The sequence below is a fragment of the Anser cygnoides genome, chromosome 1 (genome assembly GCF_040182565.1).
Source record: "Anser cygnoides isolate HZ-2024a breed goose chromosome 1, Taihu_goose_T2T_genome, whole genome shotgun sequence".
In the NCBI taxonomy this organism is placed as follows: domain Eukaryota; kingdom Metazoa; phylum Chordata; class Aves; order Anseriformes; family Anatidae; genus Anser; species Anser cygnoides.
This window is the reverse complement of record NC_089873.1, coordinates 100,830,110-100,857,306: the sequence shown is the minus strand read 5'-3', so window position 1 is coordinate 100,857,306 and position 27,197 is coordinate 100,830,110. Positions and strand designations below refer to the sequence as shown.

The 27,197-nt window shown below is 36.5% G+C and overlaps 1 protein-coding gene across 9 annotated transcripts in view; it reads left to right on the top strand.

Annotated features, from left to right (window-relative positions):
* Positions 1-27,197, top strand: part of SPAG17 (sperm associated antigen 17) — a 114,476-nt gene that overhangs the window by 44,474 nt on the left and 42,805 nt on the right. For 7 of the 9 annotated variants that reach the window (XR_010834334.1, XR_010834338.1, XR_010834339.1 and 4 more), the window contains 14 exons: positions 196-333; positions 416-526; positions 1,110-1,260; positions 2,881-3,111; positions 5,221-5,345; positions 5,974-6,090; positions 7,555-7,709; positions 12,420-12,604; positions 13,833-13,927; positions 14,771-15,007; positions 16,570-16,681; positions 17,243-17,371; positions 19,262-19,375; positions 23,340-23,548. Coding sequence is in view for 6 of the 9 variants with exons in the window: in XM_067004153.1 (XP_066860254.1) it covers positions 196-333; positions 416-526; positions 1,110-1,260; positions 2,881-3,111; positions 5,221-5,345; positions 5,974-6,090; positions 7,555-7,709; positions 12,420-12,604; positions 13,833-13,927; positions 14,771-15,007; positions 16,570-16,681; positions 17,243-17,371; positions 19,262-19,375; positions 23,340-23,548 (2,109 nt within the window). In the remaining 3 variants the exon portion in view is untranslated. The remainder of the gene's footprint in view (positions 1-195; positions 334-415; positions 527-1,109; positions 1,261-2,880; positions 3,112-5,220; positions 5,346-5,973; positions 6,091-7,554; positions 7,710-12,419; positions 12,605-13,832; positions 13,928-14,770; positions 15,008-16,569; positions 16,682-17,242; positions 17,372-19,261; positions 19,376-23,339; positions 23,549-27,197) is intronic. The other 2 variants (XM_067004154.1, XM_067004159.1) reach the window with 2 other exon arrangements.

The following is a 27,197-nucleotide window of genomic DNA, read 5'->3' as shown; positions in this document are numbered from 1 at the left end:
TGTTTGGGGCAGAAACTAACATGCAGAATTGCATTTTTGTTACTTGTAAAAAAAAAAAATTTTTTTCTTTCCTTACAAAATGTATGGATATGTGTTTAGCTTATATGTAGCTTATCTCAGGATCTGTTTGCTAGTTTTAAGGATGTTATGCAGCAGTCATACTGTAGTGAAGCTATCATATACCATGTTTACTAGGTTATTGCAAGTGAAGAAGACCTTACACCACCTAGTCTGGTGTTGCCAGAGCGCCGGGCAGATGGGCTACATCATAGCATTGCAGATCATATAGCCTCTGTCCTTCCTTCTCTTCCACTTTCTGAGAGTGAAAAAAAGGTTTGTGTTGTCTTTTATTTGTTACCTAAAATGATAATTAAGTCTTATTATTGGTTTTTAATGCATCTTTCTTTTTTAACAGAATCTCTATGACTACTTTTCTCCTAAGTACAGTGAAGAAACTGTAACCCCCAAGTACCCTCTCTTATTTAATTACCGTGATACACTGGCTCAGCGATTACACCTGCTGAAGGTATAGTGATATCTATCATATATGATCAGTTCTAAAGTCCGCAGACAGCGAATACTCATGCACTAGAAAGGGTAGAGTGGTGTTTTTACAAAGGAGAACAGCATAGCCTAGATTTTTCCTACTGAGATAGACACACTAATACATCTTTAGTCTGCTTAAGAAGCAATGGGTTACTGCTGCTGACAGAGGACACATCACAAACACAGAGCATTATATTGATTTCAGTGTTTGCATTAATAACAAGAATGTTTAGTTTTTGGTGTAGATGAGAGATACAGAACTCTGTTGATTTACTCTAGTATTCCAGAATTTTTGAGACTATCTGGCACAGACAAATATCTTCTAACATCTGTTTTTATGTCTTCTGTCAGTTCTTTTCTTCTGCATCTTCCTGCCCAAAATATCTGACACCATGATTCAATAACGCACTGTGAGCACATGCTCAAAATTTAAGTATATATCCGACTGACTTAAGCACAGTTAACATCTTTTCCTATAAAAGGATGTATTTATTCTAACAATTTTTAGAAATCCACTGGTGTTAAAGTTTACTTTAACTCTTGTACTTTGGTTTTTGTTCCAGGTCCAAGACAACTTAAATCCAGAAAAGATTGAACATGAAATGATGGATAAATTGCCTCTTAGGGAACTTATCCATTTCATCCTTCCTTCGACTGTAAACAACACTAAACGCTTGGCCAGTGTTCATGAGCTCATGCATTATTTCACTAGTGGTGAACTGATTTTCTTTTTTCATTGATATAATTTCCTCTTTTTTCATCTGGTTGATGATTCTGTTGAATAAATGGAATTTGGTGATGAGTTTTGTCAGCTACCTAAAACCTTTGAAGAATTTCCCATTTTTTGTATTCTTGATCATGCCTTGGCCTACCATTCAAGTTAGGCTAACTTCAGACTTCTGGTTCATGGTTCTTGGGCAAGGCAATATGTGTATTAGATATTGCATAACTAAGAGCTGGCAGCATCTCAGAACTATCTTATTACTTATTCATGTTTAATAAGAGAGAAACAGTTATGTCTGAGAAAGAAAAAAAAAATGTATAAATGGCTATTTTGATCTTAGGACACAATGCATTTTGGGAGACAATGACGTGGTTTATTTACCAACATTGTTGTGGTGGAAGAGCACATGTATCTTAGAAAATTTTTATTGAACAATAACTGGTCTTAAAAATGTATTCTCTGTAACCTGCTGGAATTAATAATGAAATGGCTTCTGCGATAATCTCTATCAAACCAGCAGAATACCTTCACTACTTCAACTATAATCACTTATGCTGTTACCTTTTCTTGTAATGTGCATACCACTGTGACATACACTGTGAAACAATCCCAAAGACTGCATAAATACCCTTAGGTAGTTTTGAAAGTTTATTCTATGACTACTAAGAAATATAAACATTCAAATCCGTTTTGTTACAGTTATGTCATCATACAAGGCACAGTATTTGAAGTTACTTTCCCAGCTATTCATTCCCAAAATCCCATGTGTTGGATTAGTTTACACTAGCTGCATTGTTTCTAGTTGTTGGTATGGTGTTTTTTTTTTTTTTAGAAGGTGTGTCTTAGCTATTAAGGTATTCTGTATTGCTGTAGCTTGCCAGCTGGTGGATATCAAACTTGATGGTCTTCACTAGACCATACTATATTACCAAACTCTCCCAACTGTTAACTTTGCTCTAGATAGCCAACATTTTCAGGTGTTCAATGTTTAACTACTCCAAAGAGAAAATGTTTCAAACTGAAGATACACTGTGTATGATTTGGGGACAGAACTACCTGTCTTAAAGTTCAGTCCTTCTAATAATTATCAATGTATGGACACCAATGCAAATAACCATAAATAGCATTTGTTATTGCCTTTGCACCTTGCATGCTTCTGTGCAAATTTTGTGTAAAATGTTGTCTGAAGAGGAAAAAAACACTTGGTTCTTTGTTTGAAAAGCTACAGATTTAAAAAAGAAAAAAGATAATAGAAGCTTTTTCATGAGCTAAAGCTGAAAATAACTAGTTGTTAACTGGTTTGGTAAAGTTTACTCAGTACTTTAAAATCAACATAATTTGTATAAAGTTAATGAGCCAGTACGTATTCAGATGTAGGAAGCACTTCATTTAAGATGGATTAATAGTTAGGCATATCATTTTGCAATTTGGAAACATTCAACTTTGAATGCAATGTAAAAAGTAGCTGACATAATTTGATCCAATACCATTAAGGAAATTGTTCTTGGCTTTTGCAGAGTTGCCAAGAACAATATGCTTGCATAGTCTTCTATTTATCTTCTGCTGAGCCATAAGAACGTTTTCAGTTAATGATTGTAATTCTTTTATAGAACTTCTGAGTTGGGCTGAAGTAGAAAGAGCCTTCAGAGTGTTTACTTTTGAAAGCCTGAGGCTGACTGGGCTGAGTGACTCTGGTCTCCTGGAGAGCTCTGGATCTATGGTTGGAGGTGATTCTGAAGTGTCTTATATCCCTTGGGATAATCCAGCCAGGTTTGCAAGACAGCTGAGACAACTCTTCCTTATGGAAACGAAGCTTAATGAGAAATCACCAAGAGGCTCTGGTAAAAACCTCTCTATTTATGTTACTCCTGAAGAATTTGAATCTGCTATTTATTTTACCATATCGTTTGCTGTTACAAGGCAGTGATTTTTCTTCCTTGTACAAATCACCAAATTTTAAGTATTGCATAGTCTGCACATTGACTATCTACATAGGAATACTACATAAAGACAAAAACTAGCTATTTTTGTATGACAACATTAAACAGTTGATTTAAGCAACTCTTTAAAACGGTATGTGTAGAAAAATGTGTACTATAAAACTGTTTAGTTGCTAGTGACATCAAATACATTTTAGAGACATAAACTAACTGAAAACATGCTTAAATACCTTTCTGAATGCAAGTTCTTGTGAGTTATAATGGCAGCTGAATTTCTACTACCTTAGTAGCATCCACAGAGTAAAATCAAAAGTGGTATATAAGGTTAATTCGATGATTACCACTGAACAAGTAAGAGGAGTGGAAAATATATATACCTTACACATGAGGACTCCAGAAGATGATATAAAAAGTTGAGAGGTAAAAAAAAAAAAAGTGCTATTCTTGGTAATTACACATGCATACATATCTTTTACTGCATTTTTATCTTCCAGGTGTCCCTCTTCTTTCACATGCAAGTAAATTCAGCATGGAGTTTTGATATTCAAAATTTTAGGCCCAATTTAGAAGTAAAGAAGAACCATATTTATTTTGTGTCAAAGAAAGTGAGACCAGCAAATAAGGCTAACATATGGTAGAACTGACGGTTCCAAGTTCCAAACCAGTGGAGCTTGCAACTTATTTAAAATGAAGTGTATGTTCAGGTTTATGTTAAAACTTGCTTTTGCAGCAAAGATACAGGAAAGAATGAAGCTGAGAGTTCTGCAAAAGAGAAATTCTACAAAAACTGTATATACAGAATGGATGTGTTATATCTGGCCTAACTTTATCTGTCTAAGAGTAAGCGTCTAGCCAAGGCTAATTATCTAGGCCCTTTTTGTGACCAGGGGAAAGAGAAGGGTTATATAAGCAATTAGCTTAGATGGGATCCTTTCCTTACAATGTTGGAGCGGACAAAATGAATCCCTCTTATCTGCCTCTTTTCTGAAGTTTCAGAACATTTTTTGGTGTTTATTTTACTTTTTTGCTAAACACAACACTAAATATTGTAGTTACAAACACAGCTGTCAACATTTCAACACTTCTGCAGCACAAAAACAGATACCAAGAAGAGAAAACTATTGCTATTGGATTTCTTTAGTCTTCTAAAGGCAGTCAGTAAACAGATGTAATTTTCCAGAGAATCATAGCCTAAAGGTACAGAGAAACAGTCTGGAAGCTGAGCTGTTCATGAACCATTTATGAACAAATACTTTCAGGAGTATTTTCTCTTAAGAATAGAATTTTTCTTGATGTATGAATTTTGATCAAATATTAGTGACTTCTGCCCTAACCCAGGGCATAAAGAATTCTATTAAAATGAAATTATTTCAGAAAGAGACAAAATGAGAATATAGAAGTAAAAATCTCCGTATGATTCTATTCATATCAGGTGCCCATTGTAATACTGGTAGTTTATCAGTCAAACTAGTTCATCAGAATTACTAGTTAGATCCTTGACAGATGTAATCTGTCAGTAGCAAATAGAACTCTATAAATCCAATGATTCTGTAAAGTTTAAAATACACATTTTTTCAAAAATTCTAATATAAAAATAATTTATTTTACCTCTTATTTGTGTAATCTGTGCAAAGGAATAACTGTCATTTCTCAGGTAGTAAGCAGAAAAATGGTTCTTCACGTTTGAGTCTTGAGGACACTTAGAATATTTGTAATCTTTTTGATCATGCAGGGCCATCACAGGACAGATCAAGAGGAAAATTTGAGTGGAACTTAAGACTTCTTTTTTCTTTTTTTTTTTTTCACTGAATAGTTTGGTGCTTGTTGTTGTACATGGATTTCAAAGTGTGGGAGAGGTGTATCATGTATTTAGCTTACTAGTGTCATAAAAGAAAGCTTCAACTTGATGGCAATTTCATTGAGGAGGCTAAAGAAATTGCAGAACTCTGATCTTAGCATTGAGGACTGGAATTTCTGGAGCAATTTTAAAATTCTGCTTTCAATTTTCAGGACAAGCAGAAACAGATGATAAGGATGGAAGAAATTGGTTGGCTGATCCTGTTTTGAACAAAGAATTGCATCTTTTTTATTCTGATCTGGCAAGTGTGATTGAGCGGACTAAACTGTGCTCTATAGTATGAGACAACAGAAAATATTGTTCAATGCTGGGAAATGTTGATGTGGATTCCTTTGCAATGCTGCATGAGAATGTCAATTTTGTGATGTTTGGGAAATAGTGACATATCTTTTAAGCACTATGCAATCACTTTCTTTGAATTCTAAGGTGATGGGGTTTGGTGAAGCTACTACTGGCAACACTGGTTTCATTGAATACGAGGGTTCATATACTTGGATGAGAGTTTGAGAGAAATTGCCAAACTGTCAAACTAATAGACTGTGTAGTTTGGCTTCTTTAAAAACACCTGCCTGCCATACAGCCCTGGATAAATATAGCAATTTTAAGATTACTTCATAGGACCTGTCAAAATATTCATAATTACTTACAGCATTCAAAAACATATAACCTAATAATAAAAATAGATGAATTATGTTTGCCATAAAGAAAAGACAAAAGCAAAAACCTTTGGGAGCAGTTGTGTTTTTTATTAAATATTGCCATACGGCTCTACACATGTGCAGCATTATGCAATTAACTGTGATGCAACATGGGATGCTGTCTACTAAGACAACAGGTTACAGTTAACTTGATACAACTGGCACTGAAATGTTGATATTCATTATTTTGTTTTGCTGTATTTTGAGGTGAGTCTGGAAAATAATGGCCTAGAAACAAACTTAGAAGAAATAAAAAAGATTCAGAAGCGTTGTCTGACAGACTGGAGTTTTGCTGAGTATTTTCAACCCCATGTTCTTCTTCAGGTATCTGTGAACTGACAATGTTATAGATACAGTCATGCATCAGAATGCTTCACAAAGAATTAGTAGTGGAATTGGTTCAGTTTTATCCCTGATACATTTTCACCAAAACACGTTGTTCTTCAGCTGCTTTAAATTTCAAACAAGAAACTGAAGTTTGTACTTGTTTTTTATTTTGTGGTTTGGCGGCAATGCAGCTGTTCTTTTTTGTATGAGTCTTTTAACTAAATGCGTGATGGAAAAAAAAATGATCTTACTCTTAGAGGTGATCTTCCATGACAGTTATGGGATTTGTTAGTCCACTGTATGTAGCAGCATACTGTACAAGTACATATTCAGCATATGTTTTATGGGCAAATAGAAAATTTTGTCATAATCATGCTTTACCCTCTCAGGGCTACAAGGTTCATTTATAGAAATCTTGCAAGCTAAAGACCAAAATTCTTATTGTGGTGAGACAGAAAAACAAATATGAAAGATAAGTTCAGGTATAGATGGCATAAGGTGATAGGCATTCTCTTGGGAGAGGTGTAAGCTCTGTGCTGCCTTGAGCTTAACATGCTTCAATTTGTTTTTGATCCTCACACATGCTATACAAGCATTGAGGAAAGGCTGCTATTTCAGCACCACTTTAGCATCACTGCATGTCTGGTCACAGATTTCAGTACATGGGGAATTCCTTCTTATGCAAGGTAAATAGCTAATACTAACTGAACTGTCAATAATTAATGAATCTAGCCAAAAGATACTGATATAAAATAACTGCAACAGAAAACAACAATATTTTGGTAATAATATTTCTTTATTTCCTATACTAAATGTCACATCTAAGCACAATTCTTACAACCAGCTGGTAATGAGATTTTCATATTTAAATCATACTTGTTGTCATAGTATTACTTCAGTTTTACTTCAGTTCAATAGTTCTGTAAAAAAACTTTCTTCTGTCTATAACTAAAAAATAAGTTACAGCCTGCAGACAATGTGAACACTGAAAAGTGAGGGAATGTCCAGAAGAGAGTGGAATAATATAGGACACAGTAAATCTCAGAGGTGTACAGGTCATAGAGTAGCAAATTGGATACCAAACTAACTTAACAGAAGTTAGTTTTTCTCTACCTGCTACACAATAGTTCTGCTTTTATTCATTATGTATTTAAACACTTGGTTTTAAATCTTAAATAGATATAAACAATGATTTTATTCTTTAGCTGATATTTTTCATTCATGGTCAGTCTCAAAAGTGGAGGATAGTGAGTACCTATTCTCAATATGGATAGTAATGGAGTTCAGTTTCCACATACCCGAACACTTCAGATTGCTAGAATCCAAGTGCTTTGCGTACATCCTGAAGGAAGAGTGAAGTTCCAATGTACCTCAGAAGTACCAGCTAAAAGCTCTGCTGCATACCATCTGCACATACTACTGTATATAGGGAGGACGTACCTTTGTTTCTTTGCTTTTCAGGTTCTGTATACTGCAACCCAAGAGTATAGATGTGTTGATTGCTTTTATCATACCCAAGATAACTCTTTACTAATGGTTCTTCACAATCCTATGAATCAGTATCGTTCATGCCAAGAGACTTGGGATGTTGCATTACACTCTAATGTTGGATTCAGGTAATTAATTTTATTATTCATATCTCATTCACAGTCATTTTCAATTAAAGTCTGTCTGCATGGCCATGCTTGGAACAAAGCTTTGAAATGAAAGGATACCATGATGTAACTATATTTATGAGAAAGCAAGTCATGCAGGTGGAGAGCAGTACTATATCAAAGTATTTTTGATGAGACAAAGCTTTTCAGAGGAGAACCATGCAGTAACTGTGTATGTAACTGCTTATCACATACTATAAAAATATGATAATACGTACACACACAGTTATTTTATGGATATGCACATCAAGAAAATGATGCTGAGGTGGAGGATGTCAAAAAGAAAACTGTCTAAAAATTTAATTATCTTTTTTCAACTATGTTTACATAAATCATGCATTGTCATGGAAAGTTTTTCAAGAAAAGCTAGAGGCCCTTTGTCAATATTAGAATATTTTTTTCTAACAACATCAGATTCTTCTTAATTGTTTGCCACTATCTGCTCACCAGTAAGAAGTATGAAAGTGCTTGGTGTGCTATTATTCGAGCTTTTGCCAGTGGACCTGTGTATTTTGGAATGCATTTTTTCACTGAAGCAGCAGTATACACGATGATGTATATCCAGCTGCTATTCCAACTTATTGATCACAGGTAGAACATGTGTCCACATGTGTCCATGTACCGATGTGTAAAAAGGCTATGATGTCATGGAGAGATACCTGAGCTAGCTTTAACCTCATCACAGTGGTGCACTGTGATTTAATTAGATTTGATTTATCAAATAGAGTTGCAAGCAACTTATCCAATGGACAAATTTTTTTTCACAAATCTGTCAGCAAGCATCACTTTCTGAGTGAGGTGTCCTATTTATCAGAATACTGGAATCTTAAAATAATTTTTTGTGCGTACCTATATATTTTAATAGGCTTGAATGCTAAATAGGCAAAATATGTCTTCCTCAAGATGTATTTTGTATTGCGTGTCATATATTTGCTCTCAGTCAAGGATCTCCATGTGTCAGTCTCAGCTTTCTAGTCATTTGCACTTAAATTATTTGCTGTGAAAAGAGGCTGTTGTGATTAGCACTGACTGAGACCAGAGTCAGGAGAGATTTACCAGCAGAAACTGGAGGTTCTTGGAGAAAATGATGGCTGTTTTGTGGTTGTTCCATTAAATCCAGTAAATGTCTGGTCTGTCTGGATAATCTTTTTTTTTTCTCCCATGTATTTAACAGTTGCAATGTACCCCAAAGATAGTGAAAGATCATCTGTTAAAGTAAATGCAGGTCTTGCATTCAGATAGACGCAGACAGTCAGTAGTGTCAAATGAAGTCCATTGTACAAAATAATACTGGTGGATCCCTGACCTGTTCACTTTTCCAATTATTCCCACCCTTCTTTAGATATCTTTCCTATACCCTACGCACTGGTTCAAGTTCCTGAACATAAACACCTGGTGCCAGTTTAGCAGCTGTGTCTGAGATGTCTGCACAGGGTGAGCAGATCTGAGACCATCAGAGACCCATGCTTTTCTGAAATGACACTGGAGACCAGGTCACATCCCCTAGTATATCTAACGTCACTTGGTGTTTACATGAATAACCTCATCCTAATGACCTACTGTTGTATTATCTGTAGAAGCAGATAATGATGACCAAGACCTCCTCAGGAAGCAATTATCCTTGAAAAAATAATTCTTCATCTATGGGGTCCTAAAACAATTTGGTAGCTCATGTTGAAAGGGCATTGAAATAGTCAATTCAAGGCTAGTTGCAAGATGGGAAGAGCTCTTGAATCCTGCAAAACAAAAGTTAAATGATTTTGCATCCAAAGAAGGAATGACGCATGCTCTCTGGCAGATGAATTATAATTCTGTTGAGGCTTGTCTAGCTATATATTTTCTTGTTATTATTCTTCCAGATATACTGAAAACAAGGCTTAGACATTAAATATAGCTTCTGCATGGGGCATGCCAGCTTTGCTCACAGCGTTCTGTTTCAAAGCAGAAAGGCATTCCTAAAGAAACTGGCGTAAGAGCTAACCAGAAGGTTTGGTTTTACTGTTCTTTTGGAGAAATATTCACCATGAGTGCTCTCTATCTGCTACTTAGTATCAATGAGGAGCTATAGGCTCTCATTTCATCCAGTTATGTGGCATCTATACCTGCCTTTTCTCTGCAAAATAATGAGCATGTTTTCTGACCTTATTCAACCTTTTTCTAAAGATCATTTCAGATTTCCAGACAAAGCATCATAAATATTTGCTAGTGTATGTTTCCAAGCAACATAACACTTCTGTGAAAGAGAGCCTTTAAATACCTGGAGTGCTTCAAGCTGTTGCCTGCATTAGCTTCCAGATCTTGTTGAGTTGCCACACACGGTCATAAACCCTACTTATTAATGTAGTTTCAGTGTTAGTGGTATTTTACCTTTATGCTTATATTGTAAATATATTTTTAATTTATATTTATAGTTTAATTATACTAATTATCATATTATACTTATATTCATATATCTAATTATATTAACAATTATACATTATACTTAGACTTAAGTATTGGATCCTGATGAGTTTAATAACTATTCATTAATTTACATTTTATTAAAATTACTATTATTCTAAATTTTGGGTTATGTTTAAGAGTCACACTTTCACCACAGAGGGATACTTGACTATCTCTTTGTTATGGTGTGTGTTCACTTGATACTTTTTTATTGTGACATCTTACAGATCAGATTCCCACTTTGCAGGGTTTTTTCATAGCTGCTCTCCAGAATATACTTCTGTTACCTGCATACTTGAGAAATGACTACCAGTTTGTTACAAGTGGGTCCTGTTATGCTAAATTCTCACGCAAGACAGAAGTTTAACTTCTTACGTTGCAGCAACTTGATTTGGAGTTGGTTTTGGTCCTGGATATTCCGGTTAACTTTTCCTTCTTCCCTATGGATATCAAGTCCTGTAGTTCATATAGAACATCCAAAAGTGTAGGAATTGTGCCCTTCAAAGGGTAGGCAGCAGGAGGCTACCTGTGACATCCAATGGATGCTACTTACAAGCAGGGTCCAAAGGCATGGGTGCTTATGCCTACAGTGATACATATGTACAAAACATTTTGATTTTGGATAGAAGTGACCACTTTATCAGGAAGCCAATTGAATTCCAACATTATCACTACTATTCTTTTTCTCAAATTCAATCTTAATGACATTTGTTTACTGTTTCATAGTAAACACATTACACAAGTTACTGGAAAAAATAATCCTTTCTGAGAAGTGATTCTGAGTCAGACATTGGCAGTAGTGACATCAGAATACATAATAATAGAATGTGTATTTTTGACTTTGAATGACTGTTTCATTGCCCTAGAATATTTTCCACACGAATAATCTCATTTTTATTTATAACATATATTCATCTTCAAGTTATTCCAGTACTGGCAACTCTAGGTCCAGACTAGTTTTGCCTTTTGTTTTCAACATCTTTGTTTTTCTACCTCGTTCACTTTTCTTTGGATAAAAGCAGAGTTGTCTTGTCTCTACTGAATACTTGATAAACAGTTCCTCCATGCAGGTACCTCAAAGCAGGCTCCACACACATTGCAGGAGGCAGGAGAGACTAGGGTATCTTTAAGCTGTGCATAAACTTTGTACATCTCCAGCCTGTGTAGGTAGCATACATATTAAATCTCTTGAACATACAGTGTAATCCTACAGTAAGAAATTTGAAACTGTCATGAGGTCAAGAACTGCTTGTGCTGCCTACATGTTCACAAACAAAAACTGCAGATACATACAGAGCATTTGAACACAGTTGAATTGTCTTGAATTTATGAATGAGAAACATTATGAAGATGTAACAGCTGAATCTCATGCACTCTATACTAGCCCCTTTTACTTCTGCACATATGAAGAATCTTACATTAAAGAATTATGGTAGTCCTCCAAATAAGGGGTAGAGCGGCAACTGCATATATGACTTTCAGACTTCATCCTACCTTGAAAGCAGTTGTCCACAATGAACTATTTTAGTAGTTGTTTCAGATACCACTGGAAGATGAGATAATGCAAGTACAGATGCCAGCTGCAAACTCTGGATCAGTTTATCATTCAGTGCTGACTTCGGCTGTTAATTATCAATATTCTTAATTTATGCCAGGCTACAGTGCATTGATTCACTAATATGGATTTGGGTGACAATTTCTAAATGCCTTTCCAGTCATACTGATAGAGAAGAGCTAGGAATTAAATAGAATACCACCTCCTTTGTTGCTGAACAAACAAATGAAGTGTATGCTAAAAGATAATATAAATCAAGAGCTACCAAGAAAATAAGTCATCCAAGTGACTGTTCAATATTGACTGAATAGTGAAGAGCAAAATTGGTCTCAACATTTCTTAAACTGAATGTCTATATGTTTTCTGACTTTCTGGATTTTCTTTGATGGCAGGCATTCTTTAGAAAACAGGTTTCTAGTATCACTTTGCAGAAAGGAGAACCAAAATCCCGAACGTGAAAGAGATTAAGCATATATCATCTGGGCAAAAATACCACCTTCTTTTAAACAGAAAAAAAGAAAAATGAGAGAAACCCTGTCAAACACAATCCTTCTCTCAACAGTTACTGAATAATATTTGTATAAGAAACTGAGAAGCGAAGTGATTTTGTTTGACCTGAAATCATATGAGTGGAAATTGTGTTACGGTACGTAGATAAATATTGTGTTTTTCAGGAACTATCTTGAGCTGGTAGCCAACTCAGTTGAAGACTGGGTGAAAGAAGAAGAAGTCAAATACCAAGAAGAGAAGCTAGCTAGGGAAATAGAGGCTCTTAAACTGGCAGAAGGCATTGCAGAAGGATCTTCTGAATTTTCTGAATGTGCTGTCAAAAAAACTGGCTTCCCTAAGAAAGCCACAAGTGGGTATCTTTCTGTTTTATTGTAGAAAAATCATTCTTCGTGTTAAGTGTTGAGACTCAAAGCTGTTCAGAGTAGAATCCAATATATTTTTCATAAGTTAACCTTGTCATCTGTATAGACATAAACACGTTTCAAAATGAATTAAATACATATATTTAAATATTCTGCATCATCCTTCATTCTGCAAACTGAGGCTCTTAATGTAAATTTATATTTACAATACCTGTGTTTATTTAATGGAATTACTCTAAGGATTACAAACAAATATGAATCCCTGTTTAGATGACTGACCATATGTAAAGATGATCAGTAGTTGAAGTTGGCATCACTGTTCAGAAAAAAACATTTTTAAAAGGGCAGCATGAAAGTGAGAAGCTGTGAACTAGAAGCTAAAACTGGATTTGACTAGACTGCAGAGCAAGCTTTAGTTACAAGCAACATTTTGGATAGTGAAAATTGTAAGCCATTCATACAATGAATTTTGAGCAGGCAACAGAATCTGAAAACACATTTTCACAAAAGAGAGCTCTTGTCCAAATTCTCTATTTGTGTATTTAAATGGAATTAACAATGATTTGTTAGTCTTTGCTTTATTCACCTGCTTTGAGAATATACTTGAAACCTTCTAGCACTAAAAATTACCATTTCCAAAAATAGGATTGTCATTTCTTAACCTACTTAATGCTTCTGTATATGGTTTGGAAACCAAAAGAACAGTTTTGACTTTTAAATCATAACTTGTACCCATCTAGCTATCTGTGCTGGCTTTGGCTATGATAGAGTTAATTTTTTTCATAGTGGCTAGTATGGTGCTGTGCTTTGAATTTAGGAGGAAAATAATGTTGATAACATACTGATGTTTTAGTTGTTGCTGAGCAGGGCTTGCATAGTATGCTTGTCCGCTTCTCATACTACCCTGCTAACAAGGAGTCTGGAGGTTACAACCAGGACAGCTCACCCAAACTGACCAAAGGAATATATGGTCCCCAGTTATGAATACCAATTAATACTAGTTGTGAGATAAATTTCTTCTAATCTGAATAGCCTTTCTATTTTATCTCTAAAATTATTTAACATTTGCTTTATTCTACTTTTATACTTATGTATTATACTATTTACTAATATGTTTTACTCACACTACTTTTTATTTATTTTTCCATTCTTTTTTTAAATTATTCAATTTTTACGTATTTATGACTGCACTTAATCCCCTTTCTTGTCTCAAAGACAGCACATCAAGACCTGAGAGCATAATGGAGACCATTCCAGAATCTCAATCCAGCAATGAAGAAAGTCCTTTTATCAGAGAAGGTTCTCTTAAGGTGAGACAAAAATATGTATGTTTCTGAAATGGATTACATAACACTGATTTGCCAGAAAGATACGCTTTTGTTCTTGTAGACTTATATAGACTTGGCCCTATCCATTACACTACACAGATCTAGCTTAACTAATATACTCCCCTGATTTTTTTTAATTTTATTTTGACTTCTCACAGCCATAGTATATCTGATCTTTCTTACAATGTGTAGTGCTCTGCACTTTAAGTACTAACACCGGAATGTAGATGTGAAATGGTGTTAGCCAGATCCTGGATACTCAACTTGAGCTGATGTAGCTCAGGTTAGGCTAATGCCTATCTTGTAGTTGTGAATGCTTACCATTTCTTCCACAGTGATTTCAGTGCTTTAGTATACTGGAAAATATCAGATATCTCATGTTGTCTTTCTGATACAGATTGGTATTTCTGGTCTTGATACCTCATTCTTCTTTCTGTAAAGGAATGAAATCAGTTTATCTTACAGTTACACTTTGGGAATAAATTAATGCAGTGATGCATTCTGATATAGTCATAAACATTGTGGACAAGTGAAAAACAAAATGAATAATTCACTTATGACTGAATGTGTAAGATACAAATAGTAATCCTATATGTCTCCTATTGTCAAGAATGACTGATCCTGTGAGTTGAATGAGTCATTTTATGCAAAATAAAGTATGTAATATTGTAAAACTATAGACAAGTTTGAAAAATGTGAGTAAAAGACCAAAAGAACCAATGTTCTTTTGAGATTGTTTACTGATGCTCTTTTCAGCATGCACGTGTGAAATACTGTGAAATAGAAAGAGAACCACAGTAATTTGAACTCTAAAATTTAATTTAGGCTTGGAAGGAGGAACAGAATCGATTACAAGAGGAAGAACGACTTAAGGAAGAAAAAAAAGTGGAAAAAGAAAATTTGGGTGGTAAAAATAAAAGACAGGAGACAGCAATATGTGTAGAAAGTGAAGGTTCCAATAAGAAATCTTCCAAAGAGAAACTTGAAGATGAGACAGCAAAAGCCCTTGAACCTGAGGAGGATCCCAGCATTCCAGAAACACATTCTGAGAAAGTGTATAAGGTAAGGAATCATATTGTTGCACCACTTTAGGAGAGTGTCAGCTATTTACATATAGTCAAGATTACAGCAAAGCTATTATCTGTTGTGAAACTAGAGTTCAGGGCAAATTAAGCCTAACTACATCCTGTTTAATTCCATCATTTTAACAGCAGATCATTTCCTAAAAGTTTTGAAAACCAGTTTCTGATATTTAAGACTGTCCTACACAAGACTATTAAATTAACTTGGATGTTCTTTAATGTATATGACAAACAATAACACAAAGATAAGTTGATCGTGGTTTTGTGACCATGGATAATATATTCATGGGATAAATTTTGCCTGAAGATGTGGCTTTCATGGGAGAGGGTAGGAAAAAGGAACATAGAGACCTGTTACGATTCACTTACTTGGGCATTGCTAGACCTAACTGAAGTTTTGGCTGTCCACATTGGAAATCAAGTGAAAGGAATTCACTGTTTCTTCCATTTCCTGTTTCGAATTTCATGTTCTTGGAGTGAGTTAATTCAAGACGTTCTGCCTGTTACACTAACAGAGGGATACTCCTTACCAGGGGAACTCTTCACTATTGTATCCAAACAATTTTTAGGCAGTTTGCACTGATTTATATTTGCTTTTTATATTAAACCTTGCATCCAAGACCATCATCCTGTGGTTTCCTTCTCACTACACACCATGAAACTATAGACTTGCAAAGCAAATCTTCATAGGTACTAGACTAGGTGTCCCAAAAGCTAGTCATTATTTCAGTACCAGGAAATGACAGTTATGGATAATATCCTACTTCTCCTTGAAGTTTTCTGGGGCTAAAGCTATGAAAACAGCAGATCCATATTCATGGAAGTACTTCTGTACCCAGCTCCTACTTTCACTATCCACATCTCTTTCAAATTAAGGAATATAAATTAGGTACAACAGAGTTCCTTTGTGACACGAAATCTCATTTTATAGATGTAGACGATGGTTGTGCACTGCAAATGAAGTGACTTTCCTGTGTCAATATATTTTAGTCTAAACTTGCTTGAGTATGAGCTTCAAACTCAGAGAGATGTAACTTCCTAGTCTGAACTTGCCAGAGTACGCTAAACTAAGTTTTGCCAATTTGTGGCTGGTTAGAAGGCAGAGCAATCTAAGAATCAGGTTTACAGTGTCTGAAATCCAAAATCTAGAGGCTGAAAATCTGAATCTTTACCTGTCCTGTTCATGATGTACAGATCTCATGGCATTGGACTTTGTCTCTTTGCACTTGTCCAGAATTTTTCTATCCCTCTCATTATATGTTAAGCCACCAGACTGCTACTGTTCATTTCCACTGGTGGCTCCGTGCCACTGAATGACCAGATTCTGCACTCTTGTGGAACAAGTTACTTCAGTTAGTAGCTGAGGTACTATTTGGATATAAGAATAACATGCAATATATTTGCTAAAGCAATAATTACAGTAGTTAAATGTCTAAAAAAAAATGTTCAGAAAAATACTGTTGTAATGATCTGTCCTTCATTTACCTCTTTCACAGCTTCTGCCTTTCTCATTTACCCATAGTCTAAAACTTGTTTTTCCAGTTTCTTGGCTACAACATGGGGGAGAGTCTCATTCAAGTGTCTGGAATCAATCACTATCTTTTCCCATCTGATGGAGGACAGATTCAAGTAGAGAAGATAGAGTTTGTAAAAGGTGAGTCTTCTACTCTTTATGCTTTGCTTTAACTCTGTTAATAACTGATGACATAGTTTCTTTATCCGTAAATGCTTTTTCGCATCTCAGCAGTAGAAATTCTGTTAAAGACATTGTGAGCATACCGTATAATTCCATATTAGACTCTATTACCACTAAAGTTTACATTTTGCTATAGTAGGTTAGCAATTGATAAAGTATCAAAAATTAGAAATGGTGAAAAATCTGTTCATATTTGTTTCTTCAATGGCAACCAGTGCAAGATATTCCAAGAATGCGTGTCCCAATAATTTGTCCAGTCAAATGCAACATTTCTAAGTAACAGGGTTATTTTGCAGCCTTTCAGACCTCATTGTCAGGAAGTCTTCTGAATTTTTAGTCAGACAATCTAAACTCAGATAACCTTAATTTTGTCATCTTTGCCCAATAGTAAGCAATTGAATCCAGTTCTGAGCAATTTTCTTTTTTGCGTACCTTGTAGTTGCAGGTGCAAGGTTTTTGGGGACAGAGGTCAGTTCTGAAGCCTGGTGGGAGAAATAATAGTATTCCATTGCCTTGCAGGTCTAACTTTGGTTAAGTTGAAAGTGATAAAGGACAACCATAATTTCTTCATTCATATCACAGATCCCAAGAAAAACTTAACAGAAATTGAAGTGCAAGAAAGTGATGATGAACATAAAATTACATCAGGTTAGTGGTTTGACATCACTGATATAAAGAATTAATAGTTTGACACATTTAGTAGTTGGATGCAAACCTTATCAGCTAACATAAAATTACAGAGGGTGAATAAGATTACAGAGGATTCCTAATTACAGAGGGTGAATAAGATCAGTGTTGCTCCAAATAGATACATAATTTCAAATGAAGAATGTGGGCAGGAATTTATGTTATTAGACATCATTCAAAATTACAAATATATCAGAATCTCTGTGAATGTAAGGTTTTTTCCACCATAAGGTGGAAGTGAAATGTTTAGCTATTAGTAACATTCATCAAAAAAAAAAATTTGAATGTGCATTTTTCTGGCCACTACCATCTCTTTTACAATTCACTGTCCAGATCAGAAGTCCAAAGAAGGTAGAAATATTTTTTTCAGTAGACAGACTTACAATTGAAATAATCTGTCAGGGAATCTTGGAAACTTGCAGATGAAGAACAGCTCCAACAAGTTGGAGTTGAAAGAGTCTTTGGTCTTTGTACCCTCTGAGTCAGGAGATGGCAAAGACTGGGCACTTCAGCCTCTGTCCTCACCCTTGTGGACTGTGTTGTGTGGAATGTTAACTTACGTAGGGAGACAGCTCTTTGTATCTGAGATCAGAGGAGGACCCAGTCATTAAAAGACACAGGACTAAATAATAATCCAGTTTTCTGACTTAAGCATCATGAAGAGACCTTAAGCACAGTGCAGGACAACAGGTGCAAACCACTCTTTTTCTGAGGCAGGGAAATCACTGAACAGATTCACTATTCCTTAAGAGAATTCTCTTCTTTAGTAGTGGACTCCTGATCTTAATGTGGCCTGGGAAAGCCTAAGAGAATGCAAACTGAATTTTGTATACTATGCCCAGAATAAATTTCCCTGGAAAGGGAAGAGTTTCCCCTTTGAACTGGATCTCCTTTTGCGGATCATATGGCTGTAGCATTATTGCCTCCTCAAGACATTTGGTGTGGAAACAGATCCTTTCTGCAGTTCAGCAATATCTGTTGCTGGTTGCCATGTTGCTAACTGACACAAGTATTGAATCCAAATCCTTTCTGAACCCAGCCGAGGGTGGTTCCAGGAAGGAAAGTGTTTTGTAACAATATGTGCATATATTTGTTAAAAGCACTTTGGGATTGCTCATGCAGAACTGAAGAGTGTTGGAAAAGTATAACTTTTGGTAGGTATGTTAGTTCTTTTACTCTTCAGTGTTAGAAAGCATCCTATTCCTGCTCCTCTCTTTGGCAGCAGCTGCCACCATTGAAATACTAGTAGGTTGGATGAATAGAAAATTTGCATCCCTTCCACAGATGAGATATTTCTTGTCTGCCCTTCTGAAAGTGGTCCTGTATCATTCTGGGGTCTGTCAGATGGTACTTTCAATCACAATGTGTTAACATCTGAAGCAACGTGTAGTCATTTGGCACCAGTGGGAGGCTTTATTTCTGTGTAAACAGGAGTCCCCTGTGTGATAGAAATGAGCAGTTTAACATTCTTGTCAGCCAATACGGGAGAGAAACAGGATACTTGACTCTAGAACTTGGCTCTTTTGCTGTTTAAATTAAAAAAGACTTTTCACTCATTGTTGCTGTTAAACATGTTCTTACAGACATAGCTAATTAGAATGCAATTTGTAGATGAAAGGCCACAGGTACATTATACAAAACTGACTATTATACACTACCGTATGAGTGGCATGACAGGCAATGCACCACAGCTATCACCCTTATAAAGTTTTTCCCACCCTGTATTTATTTATTTTACAGCTTAGTCATCCACCTTAAGGTGCCACTGTTCACACCAGTCATTGGTTTGCAGGTCAGGTGGTTCTAGTATGTGTTGCTATCTGTAAAATTAATTATTTTTTTTTTTTAAAGGAAAAATGAAGAATCAAAAGAAAGCTGTGAGCAAGTTTGGATCTTTTTCAGCCACCTTAGAAAATGGAATCCAGCTGTCCCTGAGCTATTATGGACCTACAGGGAAGACAGCAGGTAAAGTAAGCAAATAGAAGAGGATATTTGAGAACCATAGGGGGAATTATTTTTCTTCTTCTTTTTTTTTTTTTTTCCATACACCCCTTATTCAATAATTTGTTGCATGCAATTTTGTCTTTCTTAGCAGCTGTTACTACATGGTGGGGAATTTTCAGCAAGGCTTGAGATGAGATTACATTGTCAAGAATATTCTATGATTCAAATTTCAAAATGGAGGGAGGTCTCCATGCATTTTTTACTTACTGTGAAAATAGAGCAGTGCAATGAGAAACTTGAAAGTATTGTTACTAAGTAGTCCAGCAAAATCAGCCAGTTAATTTGAGCCAAAGAAAATTTGATTTGCTGAGGAGTCTTCTTGGTTTTCCAAGAAATAATATTTTTGTTAACTCATAGGTGATTATGGAACTTTCATTTTATGTTAGGAGTTGGACTCTAGGCTACAGTTGTGCAGTCATAATGAGGGATTTCTCTCAGCCTTTCAATAAACACATTCACCAACTGGAAGCAATTGCTTCAAAAAACCACAGTGAAAATAGCGTCTGCTTTTACCAAGAGCTTTTTGTTTCCATTACATTTGAAAGGCCACTGAAACCATCATATGAATAAAAGTGAAACCCTCCTCTGATCAGAAAATAATCCCAGCTTTTTTCAGCTCTTAAAATATGAAAACATTTAATTGAATGCATCTTTGTGTGGACCATGGTAAACCATTCAACTATACACTCAGTTTTAATTATTCCAATACATTTTTCAAATGAATTACTAAAAAAGGACTTCTTAAACTTGAGCAAAGATAGCATCCACAATGTAGTTGACTGTGAAAACTCATGTATTTTGGCATGAGACGTGTCTAAACACCTACTTGTTAGCTGGTGATGTTCAGTTTTTTTTTTCACATATACCATAAGCAACCTGTTCTACATTAGAATATCCTTGCCATGTTGAGCTTTACTGCAGCACTTCTGACTGGTTGGTATGCTTTGACTGTTTGCAGTTCTCCTACAATCACTTGCTTATGCCTACATTCCCCTGTGGGCATTTGTATTATAAGTGCTTAGAAAAATTCTAACCAGAAAAACTCTGGCTTAGGCTATTCATATACACCATCCATCCATCCATCCCTAATGTAGAATGGTATGCCACGTAATCTGTAGTTTCTCCCCATGGATTGGTTAAGTTGTGTTACTGAATTATTTTCTGGAACCTCTGTAATTCTCTCTGTTCTTCTTGTTTTTCTCATTTTATATCTTCCATATTCCTTTTTGAAGTTAAGATGACAAAAATCCCCAGATTGTTTGTCAGCTTTACACATCTTTTTTATTTCTTGGTTGAATTTTGATAATGTTTAAGTTAAACAAACTTTTAAGTTCTGAATTGTTTTCTCTAGCATGACCAAAATCTAACTTTTGACTTAGGAGTAAGCTTCTCATCACTTTGTGATGCACTGCTTGAGCACTTGTGGGACTTTCACATCAGGGTATTATATAACCTTTGCACCTGTCTTTGTGCCTGGATGAAATCCTGAGAGCACAACTCCGAGTGCTGGAGATCTGATTTTGTTTTCAGCAGGAAAGAAACCTTCCTTACTCTGACAGTGTTCTGGAATTTCCCATCATTCTCAAGACTTCTAAAGACACTTTCCCTCAGTCACAACAATCTATTCTGTCTTTGTTACCCTCAAACAAAGAGTTCTTATTTTTCAGGGCAACCATAGTAAAAGAGTAGGTGAAATTTCCTTAGGGGTTGAGAGCCTATAACAGCTTTTATTCCTAAATTCAGCACTCTGGAAAGTGTCATCTGAAACCGATAGTGCTCCACTTCACGGCATGGGAGCTTGATAGTGCCATCTTAAATGTAAGAGGTTGCTTATACCTAATTTGCAGTGTTCACATGGATATTTAGACTAACCTGAAAGGATAGATCATGTTCACTAATGTTTTTAAAGGTCAGTTGCCTCAGAGCCCTTCATGTCAACTATCCTGCTTCTTGGTAGAGAATTACTTCTGTCCTAGTTTACTGGTCAGCTGTTTCTACTCATTAGCCACCTGTAGATCAATACTACTGCTTTTTTATTAAACAGTCGGGCTGTCTAATAAATGTGCATCACAATGGCTGCCATGGAGAATTTTAAACTTTCCAATTTTATATAATTATTTGAGAACTTATTTCTGGCATATTACAAATAAAACAGATTTGTTCATCTTTCCTCAGACTTCCAGTGAACCATAAAAGTCACGCAGCATAAATGTCAGCACCTGAAAACAGAGCCACCTAACAAAGTATCAGATGCATGTGTCAGCCACGTATCAGCTAATGAAAATGAGGACTGCAAAAATCCTTATGCTGATCTAAATTTTCCTATCAGCTAAAGGTCATAAATGTATTGAAATAATGGTGCATTTCCCTAATGCTGGCACCAACACAAAAACTGAGGTTAAAGGCTTAGCTTAAAACCCGAGGTGGAAGGCTTGTTTTCCAAGGGCTTCTAATTATGACTTTATCACCTGATGATAGTTTCTTCTAGCCTTAGATTGTTGATTTTTGTGTCACCTTTGCAGTTCCCATAAATCCAGAATCATTTATAAGACAACTGTTCCAGAACACACAGACAGTCTTTCTAGTAGTTTAGAATTTTATTTTTGATGTGGGCTCTGCATTTTCTTACCTGCAATGCTAAAAGCATCTAAGCCAAAACATTTCTGGAAACCATAAATACAGTCTTGTTCAGCTGAAGATATATTAACACTTCATTTGCATTACAGAAAATACAGTGAGCTCATACTGGAATGGTTTTATTAGCACACTTCTGTAAGCATTTCTTCCCCCTTTATCTGAATGCAATTTGGCGTGCAATTTGTCAATGAGTTAGTTAACTTTTCTTTGTCTAATTTATTAGTTTTCACATTAAAAAACATTGGAATAAGCAAAATTAAAAAGTAATTTAATCAAAAGGATTTTATAAAAAAGGATTTTTGGAAGTTTTCTTGAAGACACTCTTGCAATGACTGACTTGTCATTAAACTTCATACTTTCAGAAACTACTAAGCAAATCAAGCTTGCTGTATTTATTTAAATTTTAAAAAAGCTGTTTTCTGAGCATCATGTTTTGCTCACTCGCGTTTTCAGTCCTTTATCTATACGGATGTGGTTAAGATATGGATAATAAATAGCTCCATCTGGGATAACAAATTTTCCAAAGCAGACAGGAATTCAATTGCCTGAATTATCTGGATGGAAAACAAGGTGCTATTCCATGAATTGTAGTCTTGGGACTTAAGTTGCCTTCAAGCAAGAGGAAGTGATTAAAAAAAATGTGTCAAAAAAAAAAGGATTAGGGTTACAGCTGACTGGGTTTTTCAGATTAAGGAGAAATATTTGTTCATTGAAACAAAAAATGTGTTACATAAAATCTGATTTTATATTAATATTATTTTCAAGTCAGTGTTTTGGAAGGCAACATGAGTACTTCCTGCCAGCGTGCTTAGCAGGCTGCCCTAATGACTGACTTTTAAGAAGTGAGAGAGACTCAGCAACAGAATCTTTCTGAATCATTTTAGCAAAATAGAGCTATGGAGTCCAAAACTGCTGGAGTCAGTCCATGCTCCATCAGCCTGTGATAAAGCATAATAACAGCGACCTTATCCTAGATGCTAGACTCAAAATGTCTCCACGTATATAAGTATTCCAGAGGTAAAAGAGAAAAACAAAGCTGTAATTTCTATTTTTGAGACCAATGACAAGCTATGGGAAACAAGTTTCAAGATTTCTTTTAGATTGACAAGTAGTCCACTGTGGAGAAATTTTCCAAATAATTTCATATATTCAGTCCCTCTGTCTTATTCCACTGAGTTTATTATTTCAAAGATAAAATTTAGTGTATAAAATATTGTCAAAAATAGAATGTGGTAAACTACATTTATGAAACTTAATTGCATTAAAATATTTCTTTTCCCTTTTTTAGATGATGAAACAGATCCTGTCTTAGCAACAGTTCTGAACATCCCTTCTGTTCATATTCCAACTGTGTTTCCTTCTACTACATCAGCTTCAGGAAAAAAAGATAAGTCAGTCAAACAAAAACCAGGAAAACCTCTGCCATCTACAAAAGCAAGCCATAGCAGAGTAAGCTCTCCACCACCAGACACCCACATAAAACAAGAAGAAGGAAAGGTGAGAGAATAGGCATTATCCAATTAACACAGAAAAGAAACAAACAAAAATTTAAATACATAAGCTTATGTACTAGACAAATATATTTGTCTCAGAGGGCTTTGAGATGTGCCTTAACAAATTCCTAGTAATTTATGGTGCTTCTAAGGATATGTTTTACTCTTCCAATTGCTCTTGGGTATAAATATTGGCAGTTGTTAATGAAGATACTCTTTAAGACTCCATGACGTAGAACAGTGAGTCTTCCGTAATCCACGTTTTGTTGACTTTGGCTTTACAGTTAAACCTGTTACATTCTCACTGACTAGAACTGCTCTATAAATTAATTTTTAGTTTAACCAAATAAGAAAACTTCTCTGTGCTTTCCAAAACCTGTATTGGAAAGTCTTTAACCAACCAAATTGGAATCATAGAATCATTTAGACCCTTAATATCATCAAGACCAACCATCAGCATAACATTAGCAAGTCTACCACTAAACCATGTCCCTAAACACCATGTCCACACATCTCTTAAATATCTCTAGGGATAGTGACTCCACCACTTCCCCAGGCAGCCTGTTCCAATGCCTAACCACTCTTTCTGTGAACAAATTCTTACTGATACCCAATCTAACCCTCCCCTCAGGCAACTTGAGGCTATTTCCTCACATCCTATTACTTGTCACCTAAGAAAAGAGACTGATACCTGCCTCACTACAACCTCCTTTCATGTAGTTGTTAGAAAACAATGAGGTCTCCCCTGAGCCTCCTTTTCTCTAGACTAAACAACCCTAGTTCCCTTGGCCATTCCTCATATATCTTGTTTTCTAGTCCCTTCACCAGCTTTTTTGCTTTTCTCTGAATGCATTTCAGCAACTCAGTACCATTCTTGTAGTAAGGGTTCCAAAACTGAACATGGTACTCAAAGTGTGGTCTCACCAGTGCCAAGTACAGAGGAACAATTACTTCCCTAGTCCCACTGTTCACAATATTTCTGATATATGCCAGGATACTATTGGCCTTCTGGGCCACGTGGGCACACTGCTGTCTCATTTTCAGCCAATTGTCAGCCAAAACCTCAGGTTCTTTTTTGCTGGGCAATTTTATAGCTGCTCTTCCGCAAGCGTGTTCAGCTCCATGGGGTTGTTATGACCCAAGCACAGCACCCAGCGTTTAGCCTAATTAGTGGAGAGTTTTGCAAAAGCCTTCTTTGCAATTTGGTCTTTCCAGTTGGTCATTAGCCAGGGACCAGCAACTTGAGGAAGCTGCTTTTGTCTATGGCTGAAGGTATTTCTGTCCCAGGACAGGCCTTTGGAAAGGATGGATGGCATTTCAAAAACAGATTCTGAATTTCTGTTATGGAATACTTATCACAGAGTAATACAGGAATTACATGGCCATGTGCATCAGAAGAGCATAACATTTGATCTTGAACACCTTCCATAGAGTTCTGTGAGAAATTTTGGGGCATTAAAACATGTGAGTGGGGGACAAATGGTTCACAATTCCCCTCTGCAATATAACTAACCTAGATTATTTCCGGTCATTAGCTAATTAATGGCAGAGTATTTTAGGCAACCACAGGAGGTTTGTTTGATCCTGTGATCTCACAGACCTGCCAGAGTATCAGTTACATCAAAAGTTCTTACAGAAATAAAGAAGATATAGCAGCATGCTGGAAGAGGATGCAAAAGTTTTCTATTTGAGATGATTTAATTTCTTTTCTTTTTTGACACTGTTTTCTCCAACAACTAGTCCTAGAAATGCATGTTTTAAAACACCAAACAAGCTCAGAGAGAAGGAGAGAAATGAACGTGAACGCTATTAAGAACCAGTTTAGTCACCACCTTCAGTTTAGGAAAGCAGTGTTTTCTGACAAGAGGTATTATTGGTACATAAAGCAATGAGGTCCATAAACAGTTTCATTTAACATTGATGCTCTAAAATATACATTCTGGGATAATTCTTTAATACTAATTATTATAAAAAGCTATCCCTTCTAACCTGAGTGATCAAGTTACAAAAGAGAGTAGCATTTCTAGGTAACTTGCTTGTGCTTGCTAAATGTGGTTCTTAATATCTTTCCCAATTAACTGCAAAAATATTTAAAGTATATATTTTACATTTTGATTTTCCCCCAATTTGATTCTATCTTTAATCAAGGATGGCTGAAACAAAAAAGAGAGAACTGCTAACTGAATCATAGAAGCATATCATAGAACGACTTGGGTTGGAAGGGACCTTAAAGATCATCTAGTCCTAAACCCCCTGCCATGGGCAGGGACACCTCCCACTATACCAGGTTGCTCCATGCCCCATCCAGCCTGGTCTTGAACACCTTCAGGGATGGGGCATCCGTAACTTCTCTGGGCAACCTGTTCCAGTGTCTCACCACCCTCATAGTGAAGAATTTCCTCCTAACATCAGATCTAAACCTCCCCTCCTTTAGTTTAAAACCATCACTACACTCCCTGACAAAAAGTCCCGCCCCAGCTTTCCTGTAGGCCACCTTTAGATACTGTAAGGTCACAATAAGGTCTCACTGGAGCCTTCTCTTCTTGAGGCTGAACTCCCAACTCCCTCAGCCCCTCTTCATAGGAGAGGGATTCCAGCCCTTTCATCATCCTCATGGCCTTCATCTGGACATGTTCTAATAGGTCCATGTCTTTGTTGTGCTTGACGCCCAAGAGCTGAACACAGTACTCCAAGTGAAGCCTCCCAAGAGCAGAGTAGAAGGGGGACAAGCAACTCCCTCAACCTGCTGGCCACTCCTCTGTTGATGCAACCCAGGATACAGTTTGCCTTCTGGGCTGCAAGCATGCACTGCTCCAGAACCTCCAAATCCTTCTCTGCAGGGCTGCTCTCAATGTGTTCTCCACCCAGTCTGTTCTCATGTCTGGGATTGCCCCAACCCAGGTGCAGCACCTTGCTCTTGGACTTGTTGAACCTCGTTAGGTTCACATGGGCCCAATTCTCAAGCTTGTCCAGGTCCCTTTGGATGGCATCCCTTCCTTCTGTTGTATCAACTGCACCACTCAGCTTGGTGTCATCTGAAAACTTGCTGAGGGTGCACTCAATCCCATTTTCTATGTTGTTAAAGATATTCAGCAGTACCGGTCACAAGACAGACCCCTGAGGTACACCACTTGTCACCGGCCTCCACCTGGACATAGAGTCATTGACTACCACTCTCTGGGTGTAGCCTTCAAACCCATTCCTTATCCATTGAATGGTCCACCCTTCAAATCCATCTCTTTTCTGGTTTGGAGATCAGGATGTCATTGTGTCAAAGGCCTTACAGAAGTCCAGGTAGATGACGTCGGTCGGTCTTCCCTTGTCAACTGATGCAGTCACTCCATCTCAGAAGGCCACCAGACCGACCAGGCACAATTTGCCCTTGGTGAAGGCGTGTTGGCTGTCTCGGATCACCTCCTTGTCCTGCATGTGCCTTGCCATTGCTTCCAGGAGGATCTGTTCCATGATCTTTCCAGGCATAGAGGTGAGGCTCACTGGTCTGTAGTTCCCTGGGTCCTCCTTTCTATCCTTTTTAAAACCAGGAGTGATGTTTCCCTTTTTCCAGTCACCAGGGACCTCACCTGACTGCCAGGACTTTTCAAATATGATGGAGAGAGGCTTGGCAACTCCATCAGCCAGTTCCCTCAGGACCC